The sequence below is a fragment of the Hyperolius riggenbachi genome, chromosome 3 (genome assembly GCF_040937935.1).
Source record: "Hyperolius riggenbachi isolate aHypRig1 chromosome 3, aHypRig1.pri, whole genome shotgun sequence".
NCBI lineage: Eukaryota > Metazoa > Chordata > Amphibia > Anura > Hyperoliidae > Hyperolius > Hyperolius riggenbachi.
This window is the reverse complement of record NC_090648.1, coordinates 489,707,467-489,732,892: the sequence shown is the minus strand read 5'-3', so window position 1 is coordinate 489,732,892 and position 25,426 is coordinate 489,707,467. Positions and strand designations below refer to the sequence as shown.

Here is a 25,426-nt window from a genome sequence, read left to right as displayed (position 1 = left end):
ATCCTCCAAGTCTTCCTCCTGTAGGAACATTTTCACTGCATACAGCTGTTATTCCAAGATAATGGCAGCCAGGCCAAATATCACTGATATGTTTGGGTAATCTGTCTACTTGCTCCCCAACCAGTCCCCTGCCTACCCTAAAGATCTGACACTTAAAGGGAACCTAAACAGAGGGATATGGATGTTTTCTTTTAAACAATGCCAGTTGCCTGGCAGTCCTGCTGATCTCTGTCTGCAGTAGTGGCTGAATCACACACCTGGAACAAGCATGCAGCTAATCCAGTCTGACATCAGTCGGAACACCTGATCTGCATGCTTGTTTAGGGGCTGTGGCTGAAAGGATTAGAGACACAGGATCAGCAGGAGAGTCAGGCAACTGGTATTATTTTAAAAGGAAAAATCCATATCATTCTTAGTTTAGGTTCCCTTCAAAGTGGGATAAAACTCTGACATAACATCCAATGAAAATGTGTTTTGCTACTTTTTATTACTCAGTTATATTTGCTATTGTGCAGTGTTCTCCCCAAAAAATTTTATCCAGCCGGGTGGCATGAAAAAGTAGCCGAGTGGGGAAATGCGGGGTTGACAACTCGGCTTACAGCATAGGAGGTGAATCAGGGGGAGAGCCGATGACACCTGGGTGCTCACCAAAATTAGCCGGGCGTAACACCTGTCTTAAAGAGCCTGAGGAGAACAATGTTGTGTTAATAAAGTAATATTGTCTGTTTACAAATTTCATGTTCCCAAAGTACAGTTTATCTGCTCTGAAAGCTGCCATTGCATTTTATTACATAGCTGCTGTACTTATACATTAAAATCTATCTAGTGATCACTTCTCAGCTGTCTCTTGTTCTACAGAAGAGAAAGCTCATTTGCAGCACAGCTAGGAATGTATTCTAATTGTAGCAGACAACGAAATGTAAACAAAAGATAATATTATCACCTCTTGGGATGCGACAGCAGGTTTTCTTGTATTTTTTTCAAACGACAGGTCCGTCAGACCCTACCGCAGGGCGATCGTTCTTCCGACAGTTGCACGTGAGTACAAGCTGTCGGCAGACTGATAAGACTGTTTTTGACTGATCCACCGAGCGGGTCAGTCAAAAACAGTCTTATCAGTCTGCCGACAGCTTGTACTCACGTGTAACTGTCGGAAGAACGACCGCCCCATGGGAGGATCTGACGGACCCGTCGTTTGAAAAAAAATACGGCATGTGTACGCACCTTAAGAATTCCTCTCTCCCTGGCTTCACCCTGCCATCTTTATTACACAACTGACACACCTGTACAATACCAACCGTTGAAAACAGAAGTTACAAAGAGGAGATTCAGCATGTACACACAAAGAGGCATGGTTTCCAAACTTACATCAATGAGGTTCTTAGCTTTGAAGACGTCACTGATTTCTGGCATGATGAGGTCATCCTTTGTCCTTCCGAGGCCCTCAAAGTGCACCCGCTGCACCACCACCTAAACACGGCGGGGGAAGAGTTGGCAAACAGAAAAAAACAGCATGATGCAAATGAGGAGCAGTAACCAGCAATATGTCAAAATGACCAGTGTAGCCTGGCTATCAGCTGATGTAAAGACAAAACACTTATATCGCGCTTTTCTCCTGGCAGACTCAAAGCGCCAGAGCTGCAGCCACTAAAACACGCTCTAGTAGCAGTGTTAGGGAGACTTGCCCAAGGTCTCCTACCGAATAGGTGTTGGCTTACTGAACAGGCAGAGCCAAGATTTGAACCCTGGTCTCCCATGTCATAGGCAGAGCCCTTAACCATTACACTATCCAGCCACTAACAGTAAAAAGCACTGGCCAAAAATACAAAAAAAAAATACAAAAAAAAAATAGCTCTAATGCCTAGTACACACGATGCAATCTTCCATCAGACTGACATTTGAATTGATTACTTCCAACAGGTCTGATCTGATTTCCGATCATTTTTCTGATCGCTTCTATACAAAATCAATCAGAAAAATTATCGGAAACCAGATCGGACCTGTCGGAAATAATCGATTGTACTGTCAAACTGAATGAAAATTGCATCATTGAAACTTATAACCAACCAAAATGTTTTGTTGTTTTTTCCACAGCAATAAAATTCTGATCTATTTTCGGTAAAGGCTTTATACTGTTTTTTTCTGACATAAACGTGAAATGACACACAGTATACAATATATTATATTTGCAGGATATATTTTATTATGTTTTATTAGCTGCTGTAAACTACGTTGTATTACATATGTAACAGTGGACTTTTATTTTTTACGTTATTTTCTCATAGCCTAGCAAATGGCTATAGTACAACGTGACTTTACATGAAATATCCAGGAACACACTGTACAGTTGGGCAAGTGCATTTTGTGTGATATCCATTTCATTACTGTGCACTGCAATGAGTATAGTGTGATCAATAGGCCTTGCTCGCACTATACGCGCTGCCGTGAGCATTTCGGCAGCACATATAGTGTGCGTTCAGCAAGAATGGCAGAAGTGCATAGACAGCACTTCTGACATTTAGACTATATACATTGCGTAGCACTGTAATGCACTATCGCACTGCTGCACGCATTTTCGCCCAAAGAGCATCGTTGATCCCATTCACTGTAATGAATGGGATCACCAGCATGTGGCGACGCAGATAGCAGTGCAATAGGGTCCATTGCATTCCAATCGCACGGTCATCAGCATTGCCTAATGTGAACAAGGCCAATATACCATATTTAAGCTAAACAGGGAGAAATGAGTTCTTACATCTTTGTTTTCTAAAATCTCTTGCTTCTTTTGAGGCTCCACCTCCACCAGATCACCATCGTCGCTGGAACTGCCGAAATCCGGGCCGTCCATAGGAAGGGGATCCAGGCTCTAAAAATAAATCTGTTTTAGCATTTTGTGCAATCATATCCATTAATTATATTATTATCATTTAGTATTTATATAGCGCCATCTTCCACAGCGCTTTACAGAGTATATATAGGCCCGTCACTAACTGTCCCTCAGAGGAGCTCACAATCTAATCCCTACCCAGGGACGGATCTAGAACAAATTGCGCCTGGGGCAAGGTCAGGTTTTGGCGCCTAAACTGCCATTCCCCATTCAGTTTTGGCGCCTAAAGGTCAGGTTTTGGTGCCTAAACTGCCTTTCCCTATCCAGTTTTGGCGCCCTTTTAAGAATTCAACAAACTGCGCCTGGGGCAAGAGACCCGCTCGCCCCCCCCCCCCCCCCCCTAGATCCGTCCCTGTCCCTACCAGTCATATGTCTATGTATGTATGGTGTAGTGTATGTATCGTAGTCTAGGGCCAATTTTGGGGGAAGCAAATTAACTTATGTGTGTTTTTGGGATATGGGAGGAAACCGGAGTACCCGGAGGAAACCCACGCAGACACAGGGAGAACATACAAACTCCTTGCAGATGTTGACCTGGCTGGGGAACCAGGGACCCAGCGCCGCAAGGTGAGAGCGCTAACCACTAAGCTACTGTGCTGCCCCAGCCGTTATTACACGACAGAGTTGTATTCTGTATTGATTATTGTCTTGATGGAAACTAGGAGCCGGGTGTCAGGGTGCTGCTCTAGTTTAGGGGACATAGCAGGAAACCTCATAGGGAACAGTTCTCCAATCACAGCACCCTCTACAGAAGGGGTAGGGAACCTATGGCTCAGGAGCCAGATGTGGCTCTTTTGATGGCTACATCTGGCTCACATACAAATCAGTAGGGGTTTATTATGCTACACCACTCAAGCAGCTTAGTGTGGCAGCGCAAGTAACATTTTCAAAGTAGTGCACGCTACTGCTGTAGCATGCACTACTAACTTACTTGCACTACCCCAAAACGAACAGCTGACTTAATTGTCCCACTTGACAGGCAGCCTATTGGGCCAAAGTGTGGGCATCTCGTCCTACAAAGTGAATCAACCCCCAAGTCAGCTAGCTAATTGTCCAAGCTCTTAGTCTGTATTACTCCTGTCTGGCTCTCGGGGAAATTGCCGATACCCAAGAAAAGCTGAAGACGTGTCTGACACTTCCGCTGCCCGGTGGATCAACTGTATACACCACCATGGCAACAGGGACATGAGCCCTATTGTCCCAGTTTGAAACATATTGTGTGGCTCTCACGGAATGACATTTTAAAATATATGGCGTTTATGGCTCTCTCACCCAAAAAAGGTTACAGCATGAAGTGGTGTGATTGGCAGAATAGTGTTGGCATAGCCATAGTATACTACAACCTATCCGAAACCTGAAAGTTTGAGAGGGTGCTGTCCACCCAATCACATTAGCAGAATTTCCCTATGAGGTTCCCTGCTGGGTCCTCTAAACTAGACTAGTGCGCGGTGTCAGATATTTAGCCTCATCACTCAGATGACGCACAAGAAAACACGGGGGTGCCACGGACGTCTAAAGAACGAAAGCACTCAGTGACATGGCAATCAATTATAATTGTTGCAAATATTATGAAAATATATGCAGCTTGTCATTGGAACAATCTGATACTGCAGATGAAGATTTTGATTAGCCAAGGCAGCATGGATTTTCATAATATCTTCGTAAACGTCCCATCGACAGTAAATGATCAGCAATCGCAATGACCTCTGGCCTCTGGAACAGGAAGTGATGGAGATTCTCCTCAGTGGGAATAAGACGGCCGTACAAACCCGAAGAAGGCTTATAGATTATAATCATACATTCGCAGCAGTTTCGACCATCAGATAGATTCCTGACAGATCGAATCTATCTGATGTGTGCCACACACTAGGAACCGATTTTCAACAGATTTCAGAATGAAATCTATTGAAAATCAATTGAAATGCATTGCACCATTCGATCCAATGCAACTCTATAAGCCATCGATCTGCTGCCAACATCAGATCAACCTAGGTTTTCCATCCGGACCGATCGAGCAAATCAATCAAAATCAGCCAGAAATCGATCAATCAGTCAAAAGATCATGCTTCCTGCTACACTGATTTATAGCCGATTCAATCAGAGCGGTCAAAACGGCCATCGATCGATGGCTGAAATCGACCAGCAGTGTATACTTTAGACCAGAGGTCAGGAACCTTTTTGGCTGAACGAGCCATAAACGCCACATATTTTAACATGTAATTCCGTGAGAGCCATACAATATGTTTCAAACTAGGACAGTGCGCATGTGCAGCAGAGGGCTCACGTCCCTGTTGCTATGGTGATGTGTACACAATTGATCCTCCGGGCAGTGGAAGTGTCAGACACGTCTTCAGCTTCTCTTGGGTTTCTGCAACATCAGCAATTTCCCCGAGAGCCAGACAGGAGAAATACCGACTAACAGCTTGTACAATTACCTAGCTGACTTGGGGGTTGATTCACTTTGTGGGAAGAGATCCCCGCACTTTGGCCCAATAGGCTGCCTGTTAAGTGACACACAGCCTATTGGGCCAATCAGAGTGCAGGGATCTCATCCTACAAAGTCAATGCACCTGACAGGGTCCAGGCTGGGACAATAGGAGCGGCTGTTCGTTTTGGGGGGAGCTTGAGTAAGTTAGTGGTGCATGCTACAGCAGTAGCGTGCCTACTTTCAACATTTTACTTGCGCTGCCACACTAAGCTGTGCTGCTTGAGCAGTGTAGCTTAGTGAATCAACCCCTACTGATTTGTATGTGAGCCAGATGCAGCCATCAAAAGAGCCACATCTGGCTCCCGAGCCATAGGTTCCTTACCCCTGCTTTAGACTAATGGTGAAGGGTCTATGCAGATAGTCAGCTTGTTTTTCTGCAGAATTATTGGGGACTCCACTGGAAATGCGCAGAGGGTAATCAGATTCAGGAGGCAATCATTCATTATTATTTATTCACAAATCAGCCACAATTCTGCTACTTCTTAAAATGAACGTGATATCTCATTTTGTAGCCCAAATATCCTAAAATGTGGAGTTTTGAGTGACAGCAGTGAGTGGACTCCAGGATTGGAGGGGTTAATGTGTCCCCTGCCCTCCCTGTGACCCCCGGGGAAGGTCATCTCCTTCGCCCCGCCCCCTCCTCACCCGCGCGTGCACCGTCCCCATGTCTCCTCAGCGAGTCTCCGGGGTCTCCCGAGCCCCTCCGTCACCTCCACACACCGGTCGGATACCGCCTGTCACACGGCCAAGGGCGCCGCCATGACACTTCCGCAGTCCCCGCCCCCTGCGAGCTCTCATAGGACGCCTGCGGGAGAGAGGCAGCCAATAGCGCGCCCGCAGCGCCACAGTCCCCGCCTCCCGTGCGCACTCATAGGACCACGGTGGGGGGGGAGGTAACCAATAGCCCGCCCCCACCAATGACAGCTGTCACGTGACTAGAGGCGGCGACAGTGTAACAAGACAAGAGATTCCACTCTGCCACGCCCCCTCCACATTGGAACGTCTAACCATACCACGCACCTCTGCTGAGCAGCTCCGCCCGCACCACGCCCCCTCCACTGTGCAGCTCCGCCTCCACCCTGGATAATTAACCAGAGATTATTTAAAGAGAACCCGAGGTGTGTTTAAAGAATGTTATCTGCATACAGAGGCTGGATCTGCCTATGCCTATACCGCCCAGCCTCTGTTGCTATCCCAAACCCCACTAAGGTCCCCCTGCACTCTGCAATCCCCCATAAATCACAGCCGTGCTGTGAGGCTGTGTTTACATCTGTAGTGTCAGTCTCAGCTGCTCCCCCACCTCCTGCATAGCTCCGGTCCCTGCCCCCGTCCCTTCCCTCCAATCAGCAGGGAGGGAAGGGATGCAGGCGGGGACTGGAGTTCTGCAGGAGGCGGGGAGAGCAGCAGACTGACACTATAGAGATAAACACAGCCAGCTCTGACAAGCTGTTTGTCAGCAGCGTGGCTGTGATTTATGGGGGATTGCAGAGTGCAGGGGGACCTTAGGGGGGTTTGGGATAGCAACAGAGGCTGGGCTGTATAGGCAGATCCAGCCTCTGTATGCAGATAATATTCTTCAAACCCACCTCGGGTTCTCTTTAAGTTTAGAATTTGTAGCGGCAGCCTGCCATGGATTTCTGAAATTGCTGCAACCTGTAATTGGAATATGGACTATCATCCCCTCCCCTTGCAGCAGGACTGGAGCCCTTGCTATCCATTTTTGCACACCTGTACTAATTCAGGAACTGACAGCAAAGTCACCAGGTCATCACAGGTCAGATGGTCCTTGGTTCCCCCTGCCCTATGGGACAGTTATTGCATATAAAACTGACCATAAAAGCACACCTGAGGTGAGAGGGATATGAAGGCTGGCATACTTATTTCCTTTTAAACAATGCAGAGTGCCTGGCTATCCTGCTGATTCCCTGCTTCTAATACTGTTAGCCAAAGCCCCTGAACAAGCATGCTGATCAGCTGTGTCTGACAGGGCTGCTGGCCACTGGGAAGCAACCCCCTCCCCCCATTGGGGCCTCACTTAAGGGGGCCGGGGCTCGCTTTCTTGCTGGCAGCCGGCCGGCATGTGCTGTGCTGTCCCGGGGGCCCACAGGAACCTACAATACCCCTTTCCAGCACAGACTCCTCTCACCGCAACTGCTCTTTTGCCACCTTGCATCCTGTCTCCATGGTTACCCCTGGTGGCGCCTCTCATAATGTCAGAGGTGCCGCTGTAGGTAACCATATCGGTAGGACATGAATGCGGCAAGAGGAGGAAAGGAGTCAGCGCTGGAACGTGGCTATGTAAGCCGATACTTGCCTAACCTATACTGATAATGGGTAGGATGGAGGCGCCTAAGTGCCTCCACTCTACCCCCTATGCTATCAGGACATTTTGTATTGACCTGAGGAAGCGGGCCATGACCAGTGAAATGTGTTGTCAGATTGCTTTTTGATTAAAAAAATTTTCTGGTGTCTATATCTTCTGGAGAGGTAAGCAAGTACCTCTTGTAATGAATAGCAGAGATACGGCCGCAACAGCAAGCGGCATGGCGGCTATCTCCACGTCTCAGCCGGCGTTTTCCGCCGCGCAGTTACACGCTGGTGCTTTGACTAGTCCTTCCATTTCTCACAGACTAAGGGCTACGTGTGCGCGCGCCAGGTGACAAGACCTTTATGCATCTACAATCAATGATAGAGGAATGAAAGGAAGATCGGCACCAAATGTAACAACAGGCAGCCTTCTGGGGGGTCCTCAACACTTGCTCCCTGTGCCTCCGGTTGAAAGACACCAATTGTGATGTGATAAAAGGATAAAGGATACCGGGCACCAGCTGCTTTGCAAGGCTAATTTATTTCATCCCACCAAGACAGACACCAAAATTCAGGCAGTAGGTCTGAGACCTACTGCCTGAATTTTGGTGTCTGTCTTGGTGGGATGAAATAAATTAGCCTTGCAAAGCAGCTGGTGCCCGGTATCCTTTATCCTTTTATCACATCACCCTTTATGCATCTAGAAGGGGAGTCAGCTGATCAGGTGATCAGCTGACTCCAGCTATGCTCTGGATTGGCTGAGTGACTGGGGCGACGCTGTGGAGCACTCACAGTATATATAGGACAGGTCATTCAGTTGCTCCGCGTCTGCTGTTGCAAATGCTACATGTTAGCACTCAGACCTAGTCAGATCCCAAAGTGTGCTAGAACCAGCTGGAGCTGGGGATCCACACTTAGCCAGATTCTGTTGATAGCTTAAAGTACTAATTGAATTGTATTATTTGTTATGACCTTCTGCTAGCCTGACTACTCTTCTGTTTACTGATCCTGTACCGTTGCCTATCTGATATAGTTGCCGACTCTGCCTGAAACTCTACTCTGATCTAGCTTTCTGTCTCTGTACCGTATCTGTCCGCTCGTTGCCAAATCTGCTTGTCTGACTCTCCTGTCCTCACCAGTGAGCCTAGTCACTGGTGAGGGATTCTCTGCCAGTATCACCTACATCTCTGGTGAATACTGGCTGCAGTACTATCTGAATCACCTGCTCCTCAGGTGGTCAGTAGCTGCAGTACTATCTGAATCACCTGCTCCTCAGGTGACCAGTAGCTGCAGTACAGTCTGAATCACCTGCTCCTCAGGTGAATAGTCACTACAGATCTATCTCCTCTACCTGCTCCTCGGGTAATAGTAGGTACAGTACGGTCTGAATCACCCATTTCTCGGCTGATCAGTACATTGTTGTAACATAGTTCCACCCGCTCCTCGGGTGAACTATTTCACTACTGTCTGTATCTCCAGCTTGCTGGCGTTTGTATCCCTGTGTTACATAGATATATCCTATCTCCCAGCTCCTCTGGGAATAGTGAATATCTCTGTCATTACTGTTGCACCAAACACATACCCGCACATTGGTTGTATTGGCTATACTAGTATTATTGGTGATTCTGCCGATCACACATAATTAGGTATAACATCTGTATTATTGGTGATACTGCAGATCACCAATAATCAGAGAAATCTGTTCTTGCTGACACCAATCGTTACACCTTTCTTTTTTATTACTTTTTTATTTATATTTTAAAATACTAAAATAGAACTTACAGAGGTGCCTCCATCCTACCCATTACCAGTCAGATCTCCTTCGGAGGTAATAGCTTTGCAGTTTTTCTGGAAAGTCTATTGTACTACAGGAGAGCGACCATCCAGTATTATTATTATTATTTATATAGCGCCGACATCTTCCGCAGCGCTGTACAGAGTATATATTGTCTTGTCATTTAACTGTCCCTCAGAGGGGTTCACAATCTAATGCTTACCATAGTCTTATGTCTATATCATCTAGTGTATGTATCATAGTCTAGGGCCAATTTAGGGGGAGTCCAATTAATTTATCTGTATGTTTTTGGAATGTGGGAGGAAACCGGAGTACCCGGGGGAAAACCCACGCAGACACGGGGAGAACATACAAACTCCTTGCAGATGTATCCAGTATCCAGCAAGACCTGGAGCACCGAGCAGGACTGCAGGAAAGCGACCATCCAGTATCCAGCAAGACCTGGAGCACTGAGCAGGACTACAGGAAAGCGACCATCCAGTATCCAGCAAGGCCTGGAGCACCGAGCAGGACTACAGGAAAGTGACCATCCAGTATCCAGCAAGACCTGGAGCACCGAGCAGGACTGCAGGAAAGCGAAGATCCAGTATCCAGCAAGACCTGGAGCACTGAGCAGGACTACAGGAAAGCGACCATCCAGTATCCAGCAAGGCCTGGAGCACCGAGCAGGACTACAGGAAAGTGACCATCCAGTATCCAGCAAGACCTGGAGCACCGAACAGGAGTACAGGAAAGCGACCATCCAGTATCCAGCACGACCTGGAGCACCGAGCAGGACTACAGGAAAGTGACCATCCAGTATCCAGCACGACCTGGAGCACCGAGCAGGACTACAGGAAAGTGACCATCCAGTATCCAGCAAGACCTGGAGCACCGAGCAGGACTACAGGAAAGTGACCATCCAGTATCCAGCAAGACCTGGAGCACCGAGCAGGACTACAGGAAAGTGACCATCCAGTATCCAGCACGACCTGGAGCACCGAGCAGGACTACAGGAAAGCAACCATCCAGTATCCAGCAAGACCTGGAGCACCGAGCAGGACTACAGGAAAGCGACCATCCAGTATCCAGCAAGACCTGGAGCACCGAGCAGGACTACAGGAAAGCGACCATCCAGTATCCAGCAGGACCTGGAGCACCGAACAGGGACAGTTAATTCCCTACAGGCCTGTTCAGTGGTTGCAGGAACTCTACAACCCATCTTTGTGAGTATAGCCTATACTTTAAAACCCCTGTGTCGCTGCGTCCAGCGTTTGTCCCTGTGTCCGTTATTTGCTACTGTGCATGTGCATAGTAACGGACACGGACAGCTGGACGCGACCAGGGAGCAAGGTGGGTGGGCGGTTGCGTGCATGCGCGCGCAGCGTGTGGGCATGCGCACTGACTGGTGGCAGCGGCAGAAAAACAGACCTAGAGCCTGTTTTTAAACAGGCTTAGGTCCACTAGTATATATATATACCGGGCAGCACGGTGGCGTAGTGGTTAGCTCTCTCGCCTTGCAGCACTGGGTCCCTGGTTCGAATCCCAGCCAAGGCACTATCTGCAAAGAGTTTGTATGTTCTCTCCGTGTCTGCGTGGGTTTCCTCTGGGAACTCCAGTTTCCTCCCACATTCCAAAAACATATGGATAAGTTAATTGGCTCCCCCTAAAATTGGCCCTAGACTACAGTACTTACACTACATAATATAGACGTATGGCGATGGTAGGGATTAGATTGTGAGCTCCTTTGAGGGACAGTTAGCGACAAGATATATATATATATATATACACTGTGCAGCGCTGCGTAATATGTCGGCGCTATATAAATACTAAATAATAATAATATATATATATATATATATATATATATATATATATATAATTATACCAAAAACTGGTGATAAAATATACTAGTACATTTCCACCTCAGAATGCTTTACAATAAATGTTAGAAGGAAAACACTTGGCTATTGAGGAGAGCACATCTCTGTGCTACTGCTTACTGAATCACAGATTGCGTTGCCCTTATCCCAGTCATAGCTGATATTGTACATTCGTTCGTGTGCCTCTGAGGAAGCGGCTTTTTGCCGTGAAACACGTCAGGAAGCTTGGTTCTGTGATTGGATTTTTTGTAAAATATCTACATGTATACGACTGCAATCGAGGAGAATTTATATTGAAGAATAAAGACTGATGCTGTTCTTTTAAGACCCCAAAGAGTCTTTGGACTGGTGTGTGTGTGCGTGCGTGCGTGTATATATTTATATTTATATCCACGGTTGCCTGGGGCGCTGTGCGGTGGAAGGGGGGGGGGGGGTTGCTGAGGTGGTGTTGCCGCCAGATTGTGGGACACCCCTCAGGTGGTGAACTGGCTTGCGGCGTCTGTTCACTTCCCACAGCTCACCTCAGCCTGCATAGTCTTCGGCAGGCAGAGCAGGGCTACGTGAAGATGGCATCCGAAGCCCTGCACTGGAGACTATTTGTGTCTCCAGTACAGGGCTTCAGGCACCATCTTCCTGTCGCCCTGCTCTGCTTGTGTCAGCGCGTGAGTTTCATAGCTGCTGGCTGCAGGAAGATAATCAGGGGAGCAGCGCTGGGAGAGGAGTCCTCTGCAGGTGAATAATTTTTTTTTTTTTTTTTTTTTTACAGGTGCACATTATTTTCTGGTGAAACATTGCTGAATTTTGATACTTTTCTGGTGAACCGCTGCCCCATTACGATTATTTTCTGGTGGAACATTGCCGCATTAAGATTTTCTGGTGAAACATAGCTGCATTACAATTATTTTCATAAGGGGTCGCCACAGGTTTTTTCGCCTGGAGTGACATATTGGCTAGAAGCGCCTCTGATTTTATCCTCCCTATACCTGACGATACTGCACCATTGGGGTCCCAGTCTCTCCCTCATAAAATATAGATTAAAAAGCTATTACTTTACTACATAGGGGCTTGTAATTATGGACCGGAAAGAAAAATTACACCTACTGTATATTTCCCAATAATCTATTGTCATAGGGACATAACTTAAACGGTCTAATGATTGGGACAAATGGGCAAATACAATTTGTGGGTTTTATCCACAGGAGAATGTTTTATTTTAAAACTATAATGGCCAAATTAAGATTTTGTTTCATTTTTTTTCCTGCTAAAATGCATTTGAAATAAAAAAAAAAAAAAAAAAAAAACTTAGCAAAATGTACTACCCACAGAAAGCTGCGGCGGATATGGGATTGCACACGCAGCTAGCGAAGTGCTAGCTGCGTGTAGCAAAAAAAAAAAAAAAATAACCTTCCGCCAGGAAGGTTAAAGAAAACTTGAGTCAAACATATCACAAGGTGTGACGCCGGGCGACGCCCAGTCGGCCAAAACGCGATTGCGGTCGGTTAGTGACACAAATCATTAAACCAAGATTTGATGTGTAGTATCCCTCTGCCTAGGAACAGCTGGGGGATCTGTCTTAGCTGAGTAAAAGCCTGGGGGGAGGTGTTAATTAGCTTGGACATATTCCCTGTGGAAGGCACAATTCCCCTTTCTGTTCTGGGAACCAGGTGACACCTAGATGTTAATTAGCCAGCAGAGAACTCACTCTACCCTTTTGGGAAAGACAGGATGAGCTCCCAGCAGGGGGCTATTCAAAAATCTGCTCTGCTCAGACCGGCCGGAGCCATATAAGAAAGCATGGAGTTTAGGATTTTGAGCATTTTTAAGCAATACCGTTCAGGTGAGAAATGTGGAAGTTATATCATTCTGCTGGTCCGGATCTTGTGAGTGTTTTGATATTAAATTTGGGCCACTGGCATAACCAGAACTCTGGGAATTCCACCGTTTTTTAGCCGGGCATGCAAACATGCCCAAGTTTGGTATCATATGAACGGCGCTAGTCTGAGAAATATGAATATGTGATGGTCATGTGTGTGCGGAAAGCGGAAGCCGAGATATGACCAAAGTCATATTTGATGGGCATAGAGCACCTAGCCAGGGAGCTCACCGCCCCTGTCCAACCCCTGGGCTGTACTTGAGGCTCCACCCAAAGATGGGCATTGTTCAAAAGTGGTTGCAAGGGACTCCGCAGAGAGTCCTCCCATTCCATCCATATGAGAACATTCTGCTGCCAGCCAGAGGACACATGGCTGGTGGCCATTTTGCTGGACTTTGAATGAAGCTCTGAAACAAAGGACACATGGGCTAGCGGCCATCTTGATTGGCATCTTCTGTAACCTGGAACAAAGAATTCTGCTGAACTTTGATTGAAACCAAGAACTTTAAGAAATTGAAACCGTTTTGCTTGGACTTGATGATTTTCCCACAAAAGGACATATTTCCACAAACCATAAGTATTTTCTCCCTTTTCATTTCATACTGGCTATTACTGTCTTAATAATTGTTGATTTTAATAATTGTCTGTATATATTAATTATTTACATTGCCGTGAATAAACAACTTTCTCCAAGTCATTCACTGTCCGCTACCCTGCTTATCAGCACACACAGAACTGATCCCGGGTCTCTGAAGAGACGCTACTGTTTGTTTGTTGTTGGCTAGACAGAATATCGTGTGTTTAACCGTTTCATTTGCAGGACTAGTCAGTCAGTGGGCTCCTCGGTCCCATGGTAACCGCGGTGGTGGCAGTTTACCCTGAACCAGTGTGTGAAGTTGTAATTACCCGTATCTCACAGGCTCCCTTCTGGTTTGTCTGCGGCTAATTCTTAGCGGTTCCTGCGCATTGACTGCGACCAGAGTTCGCACGATCTGTGCGCTGGCACCGTTTAGAAGGCCAATTGCGGTCAGCCACCAGGGCCCCTGTGACACAAGGATTTATACTAAACGAATGAGGATATAGCACTGATGTACTCAACTGTATAGTGTAATCTTACCAAATCTATGTAGTAGAAAGGTAAACTGAGGCAATATGGATACTTTAAGTAGTCCTTCATTCTACATAGACGTGGTAAGATTGTACAATTAAAGGACAGCTGAAGTGAGAAGGATATGGAGGCTGCCATATTTATTTCCTGTTAAAGAGAATCTGTATTGTTAAAAATCGCACAAAAGTAAACATACCAGTGCGTTAGGGGACATCTCCTATTACCCTATGTCACAATTTCGCCTCTTCTCGCCGCATTAAAAGTGGTTAAAAACAGTTTTAAAAAGTTTGTTTATAAACAAACAAAATGGCCACCAAAACAGGAAGTAGGTTGATGTACAGTATGTCCACACATAGAAAATACATCCATACACAAGCAGGCTGTATACACCCTTCCCTTTGAATCTCAAGAGATCATTTGTGTGTTTCTTTCCCCCTGCAGCTATCTTCCACTGAAGTGTCAGGCTGTTTTGTTCCTGCAGAGTGCAGACAGCTCTGCCTGTATGTAATTCCTCAGTATGTGAAAGCCCAGCCAGCTCAGAGGAGGATTTATCCAGCTTGTAAAAGATAAGAGAGAAGCTGTCCTAATCTAAATAATACACAGGCAGTGTGCAGAGAGGGGCCTGGAGGGGGGAGATGCATCACAGAACCACAACACTGAAGAACTTGGCAGCCTTCCAGACACAGGCTGACAAGTCTGACAAGAGAGAGATAAGTTGATTTATTACAGAGATGGTGATAGTAGAACGTGCTGCAGTAAGCCAGAACACATTAGAATAGCTTTTGGAACTTGTAGGATGATAAACAGGATGAAATTTTTGTTACGGAGTCTCTTTAAGCACTTACTGACAAGCATTAAAACGTCCTATTGGAGCCTGTTAACGGCTCCAGTACATTTTACTGCGTCGCTCGCTCCCACCGCCGCTGTGTGCGCCTTCCCCGCCACTGTAAATAGTTGCCTTAGAGACTTAGCTTTTTAATCTATATATTTTATGAGGGTATATTTCCAAGTCCCTAAGGCAACTATTTACAGTGGTGGGGAAGGCACGCACAGCGGCGGTGGGAGCGAGCGACGCATTAAAACATACGGAGCCGTTATTCAGGAGTGTCCTGCTCTTAAAGGGACATTGAAGCGCATTTTACTCACCTAAAGAGTAACTGTCGGGCATAAAATCAAAAATCAATTATTTATTTTTATCTGGTAAACAAGTAATACGGATGCTAATCAGGCAATCCAAAAGTTAAAATCACTATTACTTTTCTTGTTTATAAAATGATCATTCCCCAGTTTACTTGACTCTTATTTGGTACGTTGCCGCTCAAAGGAAGTTGCAGGGCATGCTGGGTTGTCCTTTTTTGCTTGTGTACATTAGTTAAGTCTGAGGGGGAAATAAAGAAGCAAAAAAATAAAAAAATATAAAACAACCCAGCATGCCCTGCAACTTCCTTTGTGCGGCAACGTACCAAATAAGAGTCAGCCCGACGCCAGTATGCAGTGTGAAGCTGGCCTCAGGCTACGTGATGCTGCGTGAAACCATGTTTTTCGAAAACGTAACGAAAGAAAACGTATAACACCTTGATATAAATTAAAGAAACCATTTAATAATATTTTATTTATTCATAACAATAGTTGGAAATTCAAAATCCACCATTTGCCCAGGACACACAATACAAACAAGTAAAATGTAAACGGATCCCTGAGTCCCGGGTCATGGCACGGTCCGTATTTCTGCATTTTATATAAATCTGTAAAATAAAAACTGTCTTTTCAAATAGGCTTTTCGTACAAGATGAAGTACTGTTACTTTCAAGGTATTTGATAAGGATAGCCGAGGTTTCTGAGAACTAGGCGCCATTCTGTGCACCAAGCAGCCAACGCTAATGGAACAAACCATGTATTCTGGAAAGGGATGGTGAATATCATAAGGATGCAAGTTTATGGTTGTTGGACCCACCGCTTCATTGAATTGGTCCATTCCCAAGTTGAATAAATTTGAATGTAATTAGCATCAACTCAGAATTATTAGCATTTAATTGAAAAAACACTTTCTTTGGATTAGCAAAAAGCATCTTCTCTTAGGTCATAATGTACAATGGATCCATTAATAGCACCAGTTCCAGTAAACTCTAGTAGAATCATAAAAGAGGTAAAAACAATAAATATAGATTCCTACAATAAAAGCTGGAAGTGCACAGTGCGCGGATACCCTGAATAAGGCTAGGGATGGCCAATGAGAGGCCAATTCCCGCTTGATTGCAAATTTCCTGCAAATTGTATGCATAAAAAAAACAAAAACAGTTCTGATCATTACAATTCTATGCGATCACAAGAGGACTTATTGTTAAAAACTTTTACTAATGCAAATAAGGTCTCAAGCATAGTAGGATGGCGATTGGACGATCCTCACAAACACTTGTAATGTGGGCAGATCTTGATGAGGCTTAGGCCTGATGCGGCTAGGCTGCGATGCATCCTAGTAAATCCCTGGCACACTGGATTATATGTAGGCCAGTGTACGGATGGTGGCAAACATATCAATGTGTATATAGGATCTCTGATACCTAACGGAAGGTACAACGAGCAGTCCGGCAGACACCGGAAGTGACGTACATGCTCTTGACCATTCAACTGATAGAATGGTTAGCTTGTCTGTATAGCCGCAAGGCTATGTTATGATATGATGAATACACTTTTGTTGTTTAGCACTTTTGCACTACTACACTTTTGTAATGTCCCCTGACGAAGCCCCAAAGCATATGGGGTGAAACATGCAATGCGTATGTAATCTAGCATTCTCTTGTGCAGGGTTAGAGGGAACAGTACCTTTTTCACTGCAGACTCAGACCAGAGCCAGATCATCCATGAGCAAACCTAGGCAGATGGCTATGGCCTGAAGAGAGACTAGGGGACTGGCTGACACTAGCCCTCACCATAGCTTACAAATAAAAGCCAGGTTGCCGTCAAGGGTGGGCCATAAAGTTGGTACTGGCCTAGGGCCCAATTTCACTCTGATCCTTTTCTGACTCAGACTGTCTTGAAGAACCCCCCCATCACCACTACCACTTTAGTTGACAATAATAATGCAATCAATTTAGATAGATATCTTTTTACTTGAATTACTAAAAAGTTGAACAATCAGTCCTCTGTTCATAGCATAGAACTGTGTAAATTGTATCCAGCTCAACTCACAATTGGGACAATCAAGATCCGAAGTAAGCACGTCCGATTGTCCCAATTCCGAGCTATAGATGGTTTGCATGCAAGCCAGAGTAATCCGTGCCTCACTGACCATCTCTAAGGTAGACACCAATGAAAAGTACATTAGCTGGAGAAAAGCCCTAGATGGGCCCCCTTTGATGGACAGGCCCAGGTGCAGTTGTATCCCTCTTTTGCTACACCACTGAGAAAACTTCATAAAATCTCTCTTAGGCCTCCTGCACACTACATGCGATTCAGTTTTCGATTTTTAAACAGTACTGCATGCTGCGTTTTTCTTTTGATAGCATCCAGGGAAAAATCGGAATCGCAAATCGGATTTGCAGTGTGCAAGGAGCCTAATTCAGCTTTAAACTCCCCTGTGGGCGAGGGCCGATAATCATAGATAACAGAGCCAAGACCTCACTAAACTATGGTTGAATTGAAAAAAGGTCATTTTACATAATTATTATTTTTTTTTTTTTTAAATTGCAAGTCTAGAAGAATTTGGGAATCCTGAAATGGCACAATGAGAAAGCTGAACATTTGTCACACAGAGACCTGCAGTACAGAATAAAAAGGGTTTTAAAAAGTTCTCTTTTCTGCAGTAAGAATCCCTGTATGAGACACGCCCCTGCAGATCCTGCGCGAGACACGCCCCTGCAGATCCTGCGCGAGACACGCCCCTGCAGATCCTGCGCGAGACACGCCCCTGCAGATCCTGCGCGAGACACGCCCCTGCAGATCCTGCGCGAGACACGCCCCTGCAGATCCTGCGCGAGACACGCCCCTGCAGATCCTGCGCGAGACACGCCCCTGCAGATCCTGCGCGAGACACGCCCCTGCAGATCCTGCGCGAGACACGCCCCTGCAGATCCTGCGCGAGACACGCCCCTGCAGATCCTGCGCGAGACACGCCCCCATCAAGCCAGAACGCCAGAGTGACAGCAGTAAGAGACAGTGGAAAGCACCTCATACCGGATCAGGTTATTAAACATGCAATGCCACTATGTGATAGCAACTCACAGTTCATATGAAATTTCAATCCAACAATTTCTAGTTCACGCCGTTCGGCAATTGCAATTAGCCAGCACTTGTGCTTTTTGGAATTTAATGTAGGCAAGGATGTATTTTTATTTCTTTAATAATCAACTCACCACTCAGAAACTCGAACTGCGATCTGATAAGACCCAGGTAAGAATGACAAATCCTAACATAATGTTAGGTACACACCAAACAAATGGTCTGTTAGATTTACCTGCCAGATCGATTTTTACCAACATGACCGATCTGAATTTCGGTAGATTTTCATTCAGATCTATGAAAATCGATTATTTCCAACATGTCCGATCTGAATTTAATCAATCTGGCAGTTAAATCCAACAGAAAATTGTATGGTGTGTACTAGGCATAAGAATAGCAGATTTATATATGGATAGCGATTCAGAAAGCCTGGACACTAAGGATATCCCTGCTGGGGACACCTCTGTATATCTGGCCTAATGGGCCTGGTGTACATAGACCTTTTCAGGCCATGACCAATAATCTGGAGATGACAAGTGATCCTAAATCTGGATTTACAAGAAAGGGATTTATTACATCACTTCAGACTGCAGGACGGGCTCCTGAGAGACCAGTGGGCTGGCAACTGTATAGCTGACATACACAATATACAGTAATGGGAATGGAGGGTGAACTGCAATTCAACACAAAGGCCACAAGGTGGCGCCTTTCAGCAATCAGTAAAGATTAAAAAGAAACTTTTTTTTAATTAAATAGTTCAATGGAAATTAAAGTGCAAATGCATAGGGGCCCTACGTTGTGGGGGTAGAAGCACCCAAAATTATTTGGCAACAGAACAGGGTTTTTTTTCCCCACATAGGTCAGATCCCATTCTACTTAAAGATCACACCTATACAGAATGACAATATAAGTGTGAGTAGAAATTGGAAAAGGGGCGGGGCGGGGGAATTCCAGTTTCCAGAACGATGGACTGTCCGATCATCAACGATCATTCAGGGCCCACCAACGGAGGAGACAATGATAAGCAATCCAATCAGACTAAAAAAATAATCCTCCCAAAATGACCAGTACCCAATCCAAGTCGATCAAATGGTCAATTGTTCAGAAAAGGTTACCATTAAAGGACAACTGAAGGGATGAGAATATGGAGGCTGCCATATTAATTTCCTTTTAAACAATACCAGTTGCCTGGCAGCCCTGCTGGTCTATTTGGCTGCAGTAGTGTCTGGTGTCCACCAGGTACAATCATGCAGATAATCTGACAATGTCAGAAACACCTGATCTGCTGCATGCTTGTTCAGGGGCTATGGCTAAAAGTATTAGAGGCAGAGGATCAGCAAGACTGCCAGGCAACTGGTATTGCTTAAAAGGAAATAAAGATGGCAGCCTCCATACCAGTCTCGCTTCAGCTGTCCTTTAATGGGCAAACTTAGCCTTGCACCCTGTGCACACCAGATGAAGCCCATGGCATTGGTTATAATTAGAGGAGTCTATGTACAGGTGTGGTTAACAGGTGTGGTTAACATGTGTAGATAGTGGGAGGTGACCTGGTATTTGTAGTCCACGCCCCTCCTTGCACTTTCCCCTCGTTATGACTTGTAGCATCATTTCATATAGCTGCCCTTTATCTGTGGGGGCGGGGCCATGCCACGCGAAAATGCCAGTCTACTAATTTTTTCATCACCCTTATTAATGGATTAAGTGTTGCGGTTTAATTTGTTTTTCTGAAGGATTGATGTGGTCACAGTGTGGCCTCCACGTTTAACCCCTTGTATACCAGCTATTGTGTGCAGGTTACCATACCAATTTATGGTATTAAATGAATACAGGCTGCCTCGGGAATACTACTTATATTACATATAATCAGAGGTGGATCACCTTAAGCGAGTGCCTAGGGCATGGCTGCCATTTTCAGTGAGGCTGGATTGACACTTCACCTTATCAATAAGGCCAGGGGTCCCGTAGGGGGAGCCAAAGCTGTTAAAGCGGACCTGAACTCAGAATTTCCTCTCTGCTCTAAAAGATAAGCAACAGCATAACATTTACAGAAAAACATTTGTTACAGCTGATACAAATCCTGCAATAAATCTGCAGTGCGTCTACTTCCTGCTTTTATGGATGCGTCCCGGCTGCTGACTTAGGTATGTAGAGGACACTCGTGTGGAATCACAGAATGAGCTTTACAAAGGTCCAAGTGTAGAGAATAGTCTGCCTAGAAACTCCAAATCCTGAGATTATAACCAAGCTAGAACGTCAGTAGAACATTTCCAGTAAAACCTAGAAATTCCCGTCAGAGGAAGAGGAGAAGTCCAGATCATGGGCGGGGAAGGATAATTCCAGGCCGGAGTCGTCAGAGTGGAAGGATGGGAGCGAAAGCTTCCTCATCTGCAGGTCGGACGCGGCGGCAGAGTCCAGAGGGGAGGAAAAGTCAAACACCCAGCTCTCCAGGTCTATGGAGGAGTAGCGGCTGGGGGAGAGGTAGGAGGAGGCATGCTGGAGCGGAGACGGCAGCGTGAAACACTTCCTCAGCGTACTGCGCACAGGGGGGCTACAGGGGGAGACAGAGAATTTTACATGAGGATATACATATACAGTAGCTAAAAGATATACTAATACACAACTGTAGTACAATGGAACCTTGGTTTGCGAGCAGAATTTGTTCCGGAAACATGCTTGTAACCCAAATCCGTCTTATATCAAAGCCAATTTCCCCATAAGGATTAATGGAAACCCAGCTGATTCGTTCCCTAATCCAATAACAGTTATAGTAAAAAAGTATAAAATAAAAATGCAATCAAGACTTTCACTATCATTACCATCTGTTGGCTCACCCTAACCAGGCAGAAACAGTGAAGTGAAGAGAGTGCCTGGGCAGCCTATACTGGGGACAACTGTACCTGGCTACCTACCTATACTGGGAGGCACCTATACCTGGCTACCCAATACTGGGGACAACTGTACCAAGCTACCAATACTGGGGGGCACCTATACCTGGCTACCTACCTATACTGTGCGTGCTTTTTTGGGGGGCTCACTGCAGCTATAACGTGCGGTGCAAATTTTCGGGTGCTGCGCGATCATTCCCAGTCACTGGGTGACTGGGGTTCAAATGCTGGAGAGGGGCAGAGTCACAAACCGCCAATCTGATTTGTTTAAGTTTGAGTCGGGCAGAAAAAAAAAAAATCTAGAACCGAACCGGCCCTGGGCAAGCCCCCTCCTTTGGATGAGTGTACCTTGGTACTTAGTGGTCATAGGCGTAGCAATCACCCCTGCAACTGCAGGGGGGCCCAGAGTCTTTGGGGGCCCCTCCTCCCTCTCCCCAACCGCAAATTCTGCCAATTACTAAAGAATCCACCCCATTCACTCACAAAAACCGTGTACAGGAGCGGGTGTAATTTTTTCCTTCTTACAGAGGCTGCTTCACAGCAAATCACTCCCTGCTGCCATTCGTTTGCTTCTGATCACGTGGGGTTTGGGGACAAATGGGGCCCCATGCTATCATTTTTGCTGGAGGACCCTATTAAGTCTCATTACGCAACTGCTAGTGGTTGCTACCAGTAGGACCCTTGTTTTTCCAAGAGAGCGACCGCATCCAGTTCCTGCTGCTGGCTTGGTTTATGCACCTGCCTTCAGTGGTTGGATGCCCTTTATGCAACCTTCCTTTCCAAGCACCATAGGAAGTACCAACCAGGACAACATCTGCAAGGAGTTTGCATGTTCTCCCCGTGTCTGTGTGGGTTTCCTCTAGGCACTCAGGTTTCCTCCCACATCCCAAAAACATACAGATAAGCTAATTGGCTTCCCCCCCAAAAATTGGCCCTAGACTATGATACAAATACTACACTAGAATATATATAATAAACCTGGTACAGTTGGTCACTGGGTGCCGGGTTCAAATTTAGAAAGGGGGTGAAGCCACAAACGGCCAATCAGATCTGTTTAATTTTAATGAGAACATATAAATTATTGATATTAAGAACCCCAAAGCTCATAAACTTGATAATTGAGTGACTGTATGTCAAGCTCAGCATAAGTGGGCGGCACCAACAACTATTTTTTTTTACATGGGAAAATATAAACTGCAGCTATTCTTACACTGTTAATGGCAGGGTTCCCAAACTTGACACAGTTGGCCACTAAGTGACTGGGATTAATATTCAGAAATGTGGGTGGAGCCTACAACAGCTAATCAAAATGCACCTATTGACTTTCAAGGGGAATATATAAATTGCTACAATGGTTTATGAAATTTGAGGTTTCTGTTACACTGATTATTGTTCACTGAAAAATGCCCCTTACACCCTCCACCAATCTTTCCATAGCTCCCGAATGGAGTAATCAGCTTCTATGCACGCAACTCCTCCTCTGAGGAAATCTAAACTAGTATCCCCTCCCCTGATTATGCCAGCCACGCCCACACAAGGGGCATGATAGCAGCTGGAGGAGGGATTTATGCCACACAGGGGGTGTGGCACAGCAGCTGGGGGGGGGGGATTACACCTCACAGAAGGAGTGACACAGCTGGAGACATATCATGTCCCCAGCATGTAGACTGTTTATAATCTGGTTATTATTCATGTGCAGAGGTTACTAGAGGTCATAATCTTGCAATCTGTCCATACACAGTGGTTTATATAGGCCATAGTTACCTGTATGGGATTAGCCTCTTTGTTGCCTGGCGATAAACAGACCCCGCCACAGAGCGCATCCAGCGAACATCTTCAGGGATGTCAGGGAACCAGTCCACTAACCTGCAGACCAAACAGAAATATCGTCAAGCAGACAAAACAAAAAAACAGAACTGCTCCACCACCTCTCCAGAGCAATAATAAAATCATAATCCTTTGGCTATGCCCCGCCTCTGAGGAGCTTCTGGCTGCCTATGCATCAGACCAATCACACCCACCTCACTAGCAATAATACAATTGGAATCATCTGATTGGGCCCCACCTCTGAGGAGCTTCTGGCTGCCTAATACCAATGCCCCTTCCACCATGAAGCGCTATTGGGCATTTAATACAATTGGTAGGTTAACGGATCAGGCATATGAATCAGTTTTCAACTCGTGCCATATCTGTGGAGTCACTGGTCATTCAAAATTACATTTTTTTTTAACTTCTAAAAACACTTCTTGTACAGATTCAAAACAGGCTTCTTTTAAACCGTAAAGACTCAACACAGCCATATCCTAGCATAGTGCATACTTCAGTTTACCAAATACTCTGTTAGACCTGCAATGCTTCCTGCTATTATGCAGGAAGGGGGGGGGGGGGGGGGGGGAGTGTGTGTGAAATAAAAAAAAATAAAAATTTAGGAATGAGAAAAGAAATGCTATCTTATGCAGCTTATATTTCCATTAGGACACAGCTGGCTGCCATTGCTATTAGGAAAATGCCAACGGCGTTACAAAATGACTTGTGCACCCGATACGTCACTGCAATCTTTTGTGGAGGAGAGGTCACTTTAAAGCAGTAGGATTAGCCATACTATGCCAGGGAAAAAAAACAAAAAACACATAAATAAGTAGATAAATACTTGATCTACTTACATAACACATGTATTGTACTGTTCACGTTTTGATTTCAGTGAATTTTATATAGTAAATAAAAAGAATTCTGTTCCTGGCAGGGCCGGATTACCGACCAGGCAACAAAAGCAGTCGCTTGGGGCCCCATTCAGAGTCAAAGGGGCCCCATTAGCACAAAAACCAGCCCTTGCCATCCTGTCAGCGGTGGCTGGATGGTATAATGGTTAAAGGGACTCTGAGCAGTGCAGTAGCTATGGAAAGATTCATATCATTTTAAAGCTCTCTTTCTCCTCTTTCCAATGATATATAAACAGCTGCTCTATGCCTTTTAGTTTTCGATATTTTCGCGATCGAAATCGCGGCCACAGGACGACTTTTCTCCAAAGTTGGCAGCTCGATTCAGCACAATGCAATGAAATATAAGGAACCCAGGGGGATATAATTACAAACATCATGCTGGTAGGTGTGAGGATGTAATTAATTAGTTGTGGGTATGCTTAAAGGCATATCCACAGGCACTGCTTGGAGTCCCTTTAAGGGCTCTGCCGCTGACACAGGAGACCAGGGTTCAAATCTCAGCTCTGCCTGTTCAGTAAGCCAGCACCTATTCAGTAGGAGACCGTAGGCAAGTCTCTCTAACACTGCTACTGCCTATAGGGCGCGTCCTAGTGGCTGCAGCTCTGGCACTTTGAGTCCACCAGGAGAAAAGCGCGATATAAATGTTATTTGTCTTGTCTTGTCAAATGATGCCGTGCGCTGCTGATTGTCTTCAGAGCCAGGCTCTCCTCCTAGGTCCCCCTCCTGCTACTGTGCGCTCTGCCGCTGCCCACTCCACCCTCCCTTCCCACAGAGAACCACAGCTGCAGCAAGAATGATAGCAGCAGATGGCAAACGCTCACTCACCTAACCATAATCCAAGCAATAGAGATCCCGTCATCTGTAACCCATCTGTCTCTTCTACAGTGCAGCCGCTCGCTCTGAACTTCCCGATTCTCAGATCAGACATGAAGTAGGAAGTAGTAATAGTAGTAGTAACAGAGCGGCAGCACTCTAGAGGAGACAGATGGGCTCCGGATGACGGGACCTCTATTGCTTGGATCGCAATAGGTGAATGTGATTCATCTTGTGCTGTCATTCTGCCCCACTGCGGCTGCCTTCTCTGCTGGACTATCGTATTCACTGGGATGGAGGCTGCATGGTGGCTGTCTAGTTTGGGAGGAAATTGGTTGTTCGGTGGTGGGAGTGGTTATGTAATTCTGTCTGGGGAACGGCTTCCGGTTTGGCGGTGTCCAGAGCTTTCTGCTATTGCCAGGCTGGAGATGCAGGGGGAAAGTGCTGCTGCTGTGATATCTGGCGCCCTC

At 45.8% G+C, this 25,426-nt stretch overlaps 2 protein-coding genes across 4 annotated transcripts in view; both read right to left on the bottom strand.

The window, feature by feature from the left end:
• SAMM50 (SAMM50 sorting and assembly machinery component) overlaps positions 1–6,176 on the bottom strand; it is a 38,579-nt gene extending 32,403 nt beyond the window's left edge. Inside the window, exons 1-3 of the mRNA XM_068273072.1 lie at positions 6,021–6,176; positions 2,756–2,866; positions 1,369–1,470 (exon numbers count right to left, since the gene is read on the bottom strand). Coding sequence (XP_068129173.1) covers positions 1,369–1,470; positions 2,756–2,866; positions 6,021–6,041 — 234 coding nt within the window. The 5' untranslated portion in view covers positions 6,042–6,176. The remainder of the gene's footprint in view (positions 1–1,368; positions 1,471–2,755; positions 2,867–6,020) is intronic.
• Positions 6,177–15,901: 9,725 nt separating this feature from the next.
• Positions 15,902–25,426, bottom strand: part of LOC137564383 (patatin-like phospholipase domain-containing protein 2) — a 52,204-nt gene continuing 42,679 nt past the window's right edge. For all 3 annotated transcript variants that reach the window (XM_068278179.1, XM_068278180.1, XM_068278181.1), the window contains exons 8-9: positions 23,188–23,289; positions 15,902–21,086 (exon numbers count right to left, since the gene is read on the bottom strand). In XM_068278179.1, coding sequence (XP_068134280.1) covers positions 20,816–21,086; positions 23,188–23,289 — 373 coding nt within the window. In that variant the 3' untranslated portion in view covers positions 15,902–20,815. The remainder of the gene's footprint in view (positions 21,087–23,187; positions 23,290–25,426) is intronic.